The sequence below is a fragment of the Podarcis raffonei genome, chromosome 10 (genome assembly GCF_027172205.1).
Source record: "Podarcis raffonei isolate rPodRaf1 chromosome 10, rPodRaf1.pri, whole genome shotgun sequence".
Taxonomy (NCBI): domain Eukaryota; kingdom Metazoa; phylum Chordata; class Lepidosauria; order Squamata; family Lacertidae; genus Podarcis; species Podarcis raffonei.
The window spans coordinates 31862756-31874498 of NC_070611.1; the positions used below are offsets into that span (position 1 = coordinate 31862756).

General features: G+C 44.7%; 1 protein-coding gene across 2 annotated transcripts in view; it reads right to left on the reverse strand.

Annotated features, from left to right (window-relative positions):
• Positions 1-9670, reverse strand: part of GRIP1 (glutamate receptor interacting protein 1) — a 334184-nt gene extending 324514 nt beyond the window's left edge. Inside the window, exon 1 of one of the 2 annotated variants that reach the window (XM_053406881.1) lies at positions 8841-9670. In XM_053406881.1, the coding sequence (XP_053262856.1) occupies positions 8841-8895 (55 nt within the window). In that variant the 5' untranslated portion in view covers positions 8896-9670. The remainder of the gene's footprint in view (positions 1-8840) is intronic. The other variant, XM_053406876.1, reaches the window with a different exon arrangement.
• Positions 9671-11743: the final 2073 nt, after the last annotated feature.

An 11743-nucleotide genomic window follows, 5' to 3' on the forward strand; every position in this document is an offset into this window, starting at 1 on the left:
AAGCTGAATGTCTGACGCGGCTTACGCTTGAGTGCAGGAAGCGCCTGCAGCCAATCGGAAGCCATGCCTTGGTTTTCAAATGGTTTCGGGAGTTGAACAGACTGGCGGTGCTGGTGTCAACCTCTCTTAATGTATCAATTCAACATTGTCCCTCGTTGACCACCCCTAATTTTTTAGTGTTGTCCCTTTCTGATAGTCTCTTGAGAAATACTTACTATATCTGCGTGTACATACCTCCAGTAAAGTCTTGTGGGGAACTGAGATCATATTGGGAAAAACTTGACCAACTACTCGAAAGTATAGACTCTCTGTCACCCAACCCTCAGCTTGTCTTGGGAGGTGATTTCAATGCCCAGATCGGCCTTGTTTCCCCACAAAATACAATATTATCTGGACTAAACTTGGAGGACAAACCTGAAATCTGCCAGAGGGCAGCAATGGACACCACTGGGAAATATCTTTGTTTGAGAAGTGAGGTATGACCGTAGTAGAAATTGAAAATTCATTATCACTTCATTCACTTGCCACAGCAAAAAACAAAAACAAAACCCAGAAAACATAATTGCTCCTGCAATTTTAAAAAAGAAAAGTCCTAGAGCTGCACTCTTGCCCTTTCCACACACCCCACAGTACTGTCAGAGCCATAAGCTGGTTTCCTGAAAGGAAAACTTCTGTTGATTCTGGTTTATGCATGCTTAAAAATATTATCTATATTAAAAAACTCAAAAAGCACACATTTTAGATTGGCCTACTCTGATTCATCTCTGCAAAACTTACACACTACAAAAATGGGGCATGACATATTTGGATACTGCAAATATTCTATGGAGTCTGATAGTCTACTCTGACCAGATGAACACCATCTCATGGATTCTTATCTCACGTTTCCTATAATTAAAGTCAGTTAGCTTCTTCTTGAACAGAGATCAACTGGGCTTTGGACCATAAAATCTATGTACAGTGTTAGATGCACTCATGACAATTGAACAGTACTCTTAATCCTGTCAATTTAATAATATAAAGTATTTTCAAATTGCACATAGGTTTAAATCTCTACATGATTTAACTGTTTTGCTGATTGCTGTTGCAAGACAAATGACAATTTGAAATTTAAGGACCTATAATTAAGATGGAAGGACCTCTGTTAAAAGATATGAGTTGCATCCAATATTCCATCTATATATCTTTATGTGCTGTACATATTCTTACTGGACAAAGATGCATCTCATACCACATTGCTTAAATTTCAATGTTTGTTATTCACCAAGTATTCTTTATGTCTCATTCCTAAATTTATTCTATTAAAATCGAAAGTGCTGCTTCAGCTGCTTGCAGTTGCAGTGAGCAAGAATTTTATTGTCTGACTCGCTCATTAGAATAGGAATCATTTTGGTCTTCAGCAAAAGGTTCGCAAGATGCTGGGGGTGTATATTCATTCCTATCAGTTCTTTCTGGCTGGTGAAATAAATAAAAACAAATGGATAAAACACAAGGCTAAAGAAAACACTCACCCATGATGTGGCTTTCTGAAAATTTAAATGCGAAATCTAACAAAAGACTGTATGTTAAAGTCCTTGTCACAAGTCTTCTGGTTTTCCTTTGATTTATATTCTCATCAACTGAATGGCTGTTTGTAGTTAGGGGCCGGGGAAGATAAACCAAACATAAGCTTTTTTCCTATTATCTGCTTGGTTATCCCTTCAAGAGGGCAGGAATATGAAGGCCTGTACAGTGGTACCTTGGAAGTCGAACAGAATCCATTCTGGAAGTCCATTTGACTTCCAAAACGTTCAGAAACCAAGGCATGGCTTCAGAATGGGTGCAGTAAGCTCGGGCAGCCAATTGGAAGCCGCGTGAGCTGCGTCGGACCTTCGGGTTCTAAAGAATGTTGGCAAACCAGAACACTCACTTCTGGGTTTGCGGTGTTCGGGAGGCAAAACGTTTGGGTCGCAAGGCATTTGTCAACCAAGGTATAGATGTAATTACTTACATACATCCCCTGAGCTGAAACACCAACAGTAAGAAAGGCCCACATAAATCTGCCAGGATGCTCTTCACTTTAAACAAATGGGTTTCAGATCACAGTTGAAAATAACGGACCTCAGAATTAGAAATTATTTACATTTCTTAGAATGTAGGTAGTACTGTCAAAATGAATGATAAACATATTACTTCCCATCTGAGGGTGATTTTTGTGCTCGCAAATATTCCCTGTGCTCTACAGTGAAGTTTAGCAGTCATTTTGTTAACTTGGTTTTCATTCCAAGTATATACTGATATATACAAGGGGATTGTGGCTGTTGCATGTTAGAAGTCTTGTAATGGAATAAAGGGCTAGAGTTGGCCCAGGAACAGCAGCTGGTTCTCTAGCAGCGTATTCAATTAAGGCACTATATGTGATTATGGCCTGCTCATTTGTCAACAGCAGGAGAGTGGGGTTAGCGGGAATGAACCGCTCACGTGTGTTTTCAAGTATGTAATAAACATGTACACAATGAAGCAACCTCCTAATATCAAAACAGCATAAAGCTGCTTAATAATTACTGGTGTGGGGTGGTTACCACTTCCACATGGAAATGTGGAACAGCTACAGGGATGATACAGTTACTCCCAAACTGGCATAGGAAGGTAACCATGTAGTCCACACAACAAAAATGCTATCTGTTTACAGCTATAAATGGTGCAACATGGCACCTATCACACAGAAGATGTACCACATCCCAACAGCAATACAGTGGTACCTTGGGTTACATACGCTTCAGGTTACATACTCCGCTAACCCAGAAATAGTGCTTCAGGTTAAGAACTTTGCTCCAGGATAAAAACAGAAATCGTGCTCTGGCGGTGCGGCGGCAGCGGGAAGCCCCATTAGCTAAAGTGGTGCTTCAGGTTAAGAACAGTTTCAGGTTAAGAACGGACCTCCGGTACTTAACCCGAGGTACCACTGTACCTGTATATGAACTTGACTGGTTTTTCGGGGGGTTGTCAAAATGGTCTTTTTAGTGCTTTATTTTGGTTATATTTCTAGAATTTGTCTCAATGTATTGACTTGGTTCTGCAAATAGACAAATAAATTTGTGCTCTTTCTCTCTCCGCCTTCATCCATTTCTCACAATTTTTATTTTATCCTCCACTCTTCCCTGGAGGATATTACCTTCACATCAAGTGCTGTCATCCAGTGGGGAAAGAGGCAGGGGTGTGACTCCTGCTATTAGTGTGCGAGCTTTCATTTTGTGCAAGTGTGAGAAAATAAGGTAAACAAAATTTAACCTTTCTTTTGTGATAAATGTGAGGATAAATAAAACATCATTTTTTAAAAAGTACAATATGGGCACACTGAGGTTTCCTCAACCTTTAAATATATTGGTATGTAAAGCACTCATAACCAAGATGCAACCATTGCTAGACAATTTGTGTACAGGAGCCAGCGTGGTGTAGTGTTTAAGAGCGGTGGACTCGTAATCTGGTGAATCGGGTTCACGTCTCCGCTCCTCCACATGCAGCTGCTGGGTGACCTTGGGCTAGTCATACTTCTCTGAAGTCTCTCAGCCTCACTCACCTCACAGAGTGTTTGTTGTGGGGGAGGAAGGAAAAGGAGAATGTTAGCCGCTTTGAGACTCCTTAGGGTAGTGATAAAGCGGGATATCAAATCCAAACTCCTCTTCTTCTTCTTCAGGTTCAGAACCTTTGGGAGAAGGGCATCAGCTCTCAGGACGGCAACTGTTGTGAATGATAACAGGGTTACAGGAGCTGCTAGAAAGTTGAGCAGCCCATTCCAATGTAAAGCTGAACACGCCTAAGCCCATTGAAATAATGGGTTTAGGTGCATCTAATTTTAAATAGTATCAGGCTGCACATGGCTTAGCAATTGTAGCAGCTGGTAAGTTAGGAAAAGCTAAATCATAAAATAGTATTTAAAACCACAGAGCTATAGAAGTAATTTAAACTTCCCATGTAACTTTTAAAAATGGTCGTCACCCTAATTCTAAGCTCTGCATTTGTGATGCCGTCCTAATTCCAAACCATAAACAAGACTTATTGTTCGTTCCACTCCTGTCAAAAATGATCAGCTGTAAAGCTGACACAGGAAACCCATAAAATGATTTCATTTAACTTGATTGGAAGGAATACTGAAGAATGTCAACCCAAAAATGCTTTCTTTCCTTCTTCTTCCTTTCATATGTCACCTCAAAAGTGTTTTAGGTGGCTTATAAATGGATTTGCTTTAGCAGCTTAAGCAGAAATCTGGAGGAAAATATGCCCTGAATTTTAATGATACATCATATTACATTGGTTGGTTTTTACATGCCATTTCTGAAGTGACAGGTTTTACTTCAGTAGCTATATTACAATGTCATTAATCAACAGAGACCAGAACTCAAATCTTTTACAAAAAACAAAACACCACATAATCACTTGTGTAATCTTGACTGTGCAAAGTAAAAAAAGGCTAAAACAATTTCCAACTTTTTTAAAGCATGGAATTAAAATGATGGAAACAGCAGTTATGCAATGCACAAATAAAATTAAAAATGTCACTAGTTTAACATATCAGCTGCCTGATCTAGGCTGCGAGATCCTAAGCCAGGAACTACCAATTTGACACCCATGGGTGCACATGCACCAGCAGAGCCCTTTCTGGTGCCCCACAGTCTATTCTCCCTACACTATTAAGCCTGAAAAGTGCATTTTATTGTAGCCAATTGTGTGCTTGGTTGCAGGATTGTGTGTGTGATGCCCATGACATCTCTGCTTTGCAAATGTGCCCACAGTCCCAAAAAGGTTAGCAAATCTCTATCCTAAGCATTACTTTGAGAGGGATCCCACTGACGTCAGCAACACTATGGACAATTCACTTATACAGTGGTACCTCTGGTTAAGAACTTAATTCGTTCCGGAGGACTGTTCTTATCCTGAAACTGTTCTTAACCTGAAGCACCACTTTAGCTAATGGGCAGTGGTGTAGCGTGGGTTGTCAGCACCCAGGGCAAGGCAAGTAATTTGCGCTCCTAACCCGTGGATTTGCGCCCCCTAACCCTAACCCCCAGATGTTGCGCCCGGTGCGGCCGGCCCCCCCTGCACCCCCCACGCTACGCCACTGCTAATGGGGCCTCCCACTGCCGCTGTGCTATTTCTGTTCTCATCCTGAGGTAACGTTCTTAACCTGAGGTACTACTTCCGGGTTAGCGGAGTCTGTAACCTGAAGCATTTGTAACCCGAAGCGTTTGTAACCTGAGGTACCACTGTATAGGAATTCATATGCAGAACAGCCACACAGTTAGCTTTTACAGTGGTACCTCGGGTTAAGTACTTAATTCGTAATTCGTTCCGGAGGTCCGTACTTAACCTGAAACTGTTCTTAACCTGAAGCACCACTTTAGCTAATGGGGCCTCCCGCTGCTGCTGCGCCGCCGCACAATTTCTGTTCTCATCCTGAAGCAAAGTTCTTAACCTGAGGTATTATTTCTGGGTTAGCAGAGTCTGTAACCTGAAGCGTATGTAACCTGAAGCGTATGTAACCCAAGGTATGTAACCCAAATGGAAAAATCACCTCTTTCAAGGCATGCATCTCACAAGAGCACCATATGTTAAATACCAACCTTTCTACAGTTCACCAGTATATTTATTTATTTACATCTACGATCCACAAAATAAACACACCAAACAGGGAACACTTACTCTTTGAAAGTAAGCACAGGGGGGAAAATGTTACCCTGATTCCTATAAATGAACTACAGAAGAGAAATATTATCTACTAACAGCAGAGGGAGATATAAGCAAACTGGCTTTGAATCAGATTTTAACTATACTTGTAATTGCTTTCCAAGTCAGCACCACAATAAACACTAAATATGCACCTTCATTTCATTACAACACTGGCCATTTTTCCAGTGAGTTTAAAATGTTTATCTAGTGGTCTCTTTGTACCCTAATTCAACACCAATTATTTATTTTTATCACTTAATATTTTCCTTGCATCTGAAGCAAAGAGAGATAATTGAATCTGAAAAAGCACTGAAGTCTTGCTAAATTGATTAGCTAAGCTACAGCAATATAAAATGAACTCTACTTCAGAAATTCAAAGTGCTTTTTTATTTACACCACGGAAAAAGAAAATAAGAGAGCGATAAATAATTTGTAAAAATGGGCTTGCTGAACTCTTATGAAAATAAGCTGAACAGAAATACAAATTAAATAAACAAGCATGAGAACTGTTTACAAGGCAACATCTCTACTGGTGCAGAAAAACATCAAAGCAGAAAAGACGACCAAAGGAAATTGTTCACTGCACACTACAAAAACAGGGAGAGAGAGATAAATCTAAAGGCACATTCCTGACTCTGATTTTGATGCACAGAAATTATTCTCTGGTTTTGCCATATTTGCTATGCAGAGCTTAGCTGGCGGGGGGGGGGGGGCTTTTCCTGCATTTTAATGAGTTAGCTCTCTGTGTGACAATACAGAAATTTATCTACCTTTCCCCCCAGAATATGTAAGTTTATTCAAGTGTATGTTGGCTTTACAAAGGTGTTTATTATAACAGTAACAAGAGAAAACGTCTAAATCATGTGTTGCTTGAATGCTTATATTTCAATTAACAATGTAAAAAACTAATGAGAATTGTGTACTGTATTTGAGTACTATTGTCATTTACCAATGAAGATTAACGTACAGCCAGGAATGTTTTATCCTCAGTCAGAGCTAAACATATCTTTTTTTGGAGCAGTTCAGGAAGCTTCATATTTAATATTTGTTAGCTACTCTTGTACAAAATGAATTGTAAGTGATCTGCACCCACACACATACAAAATGAAATCAGTGGTGCAATACATTTTACCAAATCATTAGTCAAGTCTTACAAACCAAATATCTTCTCTACCATGGAAGAATGTGTGCAACTGTACATTATACTCTGCCCAGTAATGTATTTTGAAACCCTGCAAATTCTAGCAGACTAAATCAGACCACTCACCCTCAAATATTATACACACAAATATAAGAAACCCAATTTCTGGGTTAAGTGACAGAGCTAACTTCTGAATTCAGTACAAAACTGCTGCTTGAATTTATAAGGATTTGAAAAGTTACCAGAAACATCAAACCCACTGTGTTGGAACAATATTGAACGGTACCCGAAACAAGCCCACGTTGGCATGGAAAACCCTTTATTTGGTTGCTGCCAATTGACAGTCTCAGCTGGATTCCATAGCTCTCAAACGTTCTATAAAGTTGTTGCTCCACCTCCTCTACTCCATGTCCCAAGAACCAGAAATGTATTTCTGATACCATCAAACAGGACCAAGTACAAATTATAGGAGTGTTTTCCAAATTCCAGACTTCCAGCAGTTCTAACTTACCTTGAGGATGAGTGCTATCAGCTAATTACTTCTAAGAACTTGGTAAACTGGTAAGCACAGGTACAGATTAGGATTAAACTTGGGATCTAAAAGCCCCATGGCCACCAGTGGAGATGAATGGCGGCTTTGCAAACATACCCAATAGAAATTGTGTGCAGAATACAATTTCTGACAAAATCTGGTGTGTTTCTTTCCATAACAACAGCTTTTTAAGGCAGATAAAATACAAAGCACGACAATAACAGCCATCATGGCATCAACCCTCTGCATGCTTCCCCACAGTGTTTAATGAAAACAGTGAGCACTCAACATGAGGAAAAAGTTCAGAGGTGCTAAGCAGCTGAAAGCAAGAGTTTTGTCTGGTGCTGGAATTTGAATACCAGACAACAATTCCCCTTATATCAGGGATATATCTGGACCAGAAGGCTGCACTATACATGTAGAAAGTACCTTAAAGGGGGAGGGGCTACTGTATTACTTCACCAGCTTTCTCTGATAAAATCTGCATAACAGAGAAACCCTTAGGATCTGGACTATCTGAAATAAAAGCCATCCCTTCCTTGCCTGCTGTACAGATCTGTAAATATCTAAAAGAATTCACTCTAACAGAAACAGGCAACTCTAAATGAGGGCACTGCTTCTTTCAGAAAGCCCCACGTTCGTAGTTGGCGCAGCTTGACCACTCAAAGTGCCACGGAGGGAGCTTCATCGTAAAAGGAGACAGCTGGACCCTGGGGCTCTATGGCTTGCCATGCTGACTTCTCTGGCCCAATGCTGCGTGGCTTGCAAGGGAAGGGGTCGCTTGCTTCGCAGCACCTGCCACCACCCCTCCCCTCAGGCAAAACACCAGAACAACACTGTGGGGACATGCCCGGACTTTGCATTCTCCACTACTGTTGCCCACCAGAGGAAAGATCCATTACAGAGCTCTCCTCCTCCACCCCCCCCAAAAAAACACACACTTGCTCTGGACCCAAAATGTCCCTGCAGAGCCACTTTCCCCCTACGGAAGAAGCCCCAGAGAGAACAGGAACTAAAACAAAAAACTTCGCCAAGTCTCTCCGTTTCCCAAGGATACCGGCGGAACAAACAGAAGCCAAGGCCCCAGGGAGGGTCTGCCTGAGGGGGAAGCCCAACCACCACCTCTTCCCTCAGCCAGGAAAATAAAAGTTCACTCGCGGCACGACCAGGAGGAGGAGGAGGAGGAAGACGGGCCGGCCCCTCCCGCCCTCAGGTGCCGCTTCCTGACAAGACACTCCCCCCCTCCACGCCGCTCGCGGGGCAAGCTCGTTCCCGCCACCCGCTCGCCTCCCGAAGCCGAAGGAGGGCTCCGCGCTGGGCGGAGAGCACCTGAGGGAGCGGGCGGAGGGGGAAGGGTCGGTGCGCGACGGAGAGCGGGGTCTTGCCTCACTCAGCCCACCCCACTTGCCGGCCGCGGCGCCGCCGAAGCCCCCTCGCGGCGCCTGGGTGGCGCTCACCCACCTCTCTCCTGCTCGGCTTGCAGGCACACGGGGATGGTCTTCTTCCAGCCCGGCATGGCTCCTTCAGGGCTGCGGCTGGGGCTGCGGCAGGAGTAGCAGCAGCAGCAGGGCGCACATTGCAGTCTGAGGCGGCGGCGGCGGCAGCAGCGCCTCTTCTTCCTATTCCCCGAGCTGCACGCCTGGGGGGTGGAAAGCGGCGACGGCTCCCGAGGGCTGGAAACGGGAGCGAGGAGGAGGCGCCGCTGGCCGAACAGCTGCCTCCTTTTAGTTCGGGGAGCGCGCGACGACGAGGAGGAGGAGGAGGAGGAAGCGAGGGAGGGAGGGCAAGGTGGCGGCACTGCAAGCTCCGGAGCGGGGCGGAGATGGAGGAGGAGGAGGAGGGGGCTCTCCCCGGTTCAGCTGGGGACATACGCGCGCACAGAAGGGTGAATGGGGAGCGAATGGGAAGCGAGAGGGGGCGTCGCTCGCCTCGCCGCCGCCAGCAGGTGGGAGAGCTGGCGTTGCCGGCTGCACAATGGCGGGAGGGAGCGGGGAAGGGCGGGCGAAGGAGCGGCGGCGGCGGCGCGCTGGGCTCCTCTCCCTGGGGCCCCACAAAGAGACTCGGTGAGGAGGGGGAGGCAGGAAGGCGGCAGGCGTCTCCCGGAGAAGAGAGGGGCGCCTCGCTCCGCGGCGGGCGGGCGAGGAGGAGGAGGAGGCACACCCTGGGTGAGGGGAAGGGGAGGCGAGGCGCCGCTTCGCTCCTCTTTTTCTCCTCACGCGCAGCCGTGAGGGAAGTCGACGCTGGAGGGGCGAATTTCACCCACGGTGGGCACTCGTCGTGGTCTCGTGTGAACGCTCGACAAGGGAAAAGTTCTCTGCTTCTCCCGTCCCACCCCACCTTTAAAAGGACGCTTCCTTCACCACGCCCAGCCTCGTTCCGTGAAACTTCGAAGTACTTTTAGGCGCAGCTTGAGTCTACCCATGTTGAACTCGGCGGAGTTCAATGCGGTTCGCTCCTGCTCGAGGACGGAGCCCACAGGGCTCAGGTTGTAGTGGAAGCGCCGCTGCCGCCGTCGAACAAAATCAGAGGTTCCCACTGAATCTGCAAAGAATAAGGAAGCGCGGCAGGATTTGTGCGCCTCGGGCCACGCGCGCTCTTTTCCCCGAACTGCCTCCCTTTTAGCACATTTTGGCCTTTGCTGAAAGGGGAAGCGATGTAAAACCAACAAGATGCCCAAAGGAGGGGGTCAGATTGTACACTAAAAATTAGTCATAATGTATCTTGGAGGCATAGTCGAGTGGATGTGTTTTTTTGTTAAATGTCAAGACAGACAAAAGACCATCTGGATTTCTTTCAGATGAAATGCAGTTTAAAAAAGAAACCGAAAAGGTAATGATGATACCATAAGCATCAAAATAAAGCATTGGAGAAACACTCGATAACTACATTTTGGCATAGTGTGGTCATCCAACCACAAAACCCAGCCACACACAGAAAAACAAAAATGTACCATTGTGTGGCATACCTATCCAAAACACTTCTGTATGCTACATGGTTTTTCTCTCCTCCAAACCAAGTTGTAGTTGTGTAGTTTGGGAGGGGGGGGACATCCAATGTTAGTCACCAGCAGGTTCCTATGTTCCTACTTTGGTAGCTGAGAGAAAGGGTCCCTGGTCAATATTTGTTATGGGCTGTGTGCACATTGCCCGCTTAAAATACAGCTAGGTTGTTCTTTTTCTCGACTTGGATAGAAGCTGGTTTTGGGGGAAAATGTGTCAAAATGCAGTGTTTCCATACAGGATAGGTATAGATTATGGATCATGTGTTTACATCACATCCCAAGCCAGCAGTAGGAGCACAATGTAGAGTAAATGGAAGTGTGTCCACAGTCTCCGTGTCTATCTGTATATCTCTTGGTATAAAGGTAAAGGTACCCCTGCCCGTACGGGCCAGTCTTGACAGACTCTAGGGTTGTGCGCCCATCTCACTTAAGAGGCCAGGGGCCAGCGCTGTCCGGAGACACTTCCAGGTCATGTGGCCAGTGTGACAAGCTGCATCTGGCGAGCCAGCGCAGCACACGGAAACGCCGTTTACCTTCCCGCCAGTAAGCGGTCCCTATTTATCTACTTGCACCTGGGGGTGCTTTCGAACTGCTAGGTTGGCAGGCGCTGGGACCAAGCAACGGGAGCGCACCCCGCCGCGGGGATTCGAACCGCCGACCTTTCGATCGGCAAGCCCTAGGCGCTGAGGCTTTTACCCACAGCGCCACCCACGTCCTTGGTCTCTTGGTATATAAAGCATTAACTTGCTGTGATATTTTCTCATGGAAGCATTTACCCCAGAATAATAAAGTTTAATGCAGCTTTCAGTCCACCCATTCGTCATGATAGTCATCCATTATATTCATTCTCAGGCACCAATCAATTGCCATATCCAGGTTCTATCTCTGTCTTAATAAACACTCTCTTTCTTGTTTTAGCTTTATCCGCACACACAATCAGTCCAGAACTCTGGTCAGGGTATTGCAAGGTCCCATGGGAGCAAGAAAGTCATAGCTGTTATTCTGAATGTACTCCAGAGCTATATATAAAAAATGATTGTAATTACTTTTAAACATGAACTGACTTTTTAAGTGAATGTGCACCTTGAATGTTAAGCAGCTGCTGTTGGCAACTTGGCATTCTGTAATTCTACAATTTCTTGGTGAAATGCCTTTTAAAACCAATTACTGACTCTTTCTTATTAGTATGTGTTCATTATGGAACTAAAAGTGTAATCCTAAAGATTTTTAATTCAAAAGTCCCACTATACTCGTGTGGTCCAAAGACACATGAAGCAGCCACCTACCCAAAGCTAAATATATCTAGATTTGGTCAGTGCTAGAATAAGAAAGTCCATGCAATCTTCAGTTCTATGATGAAAGA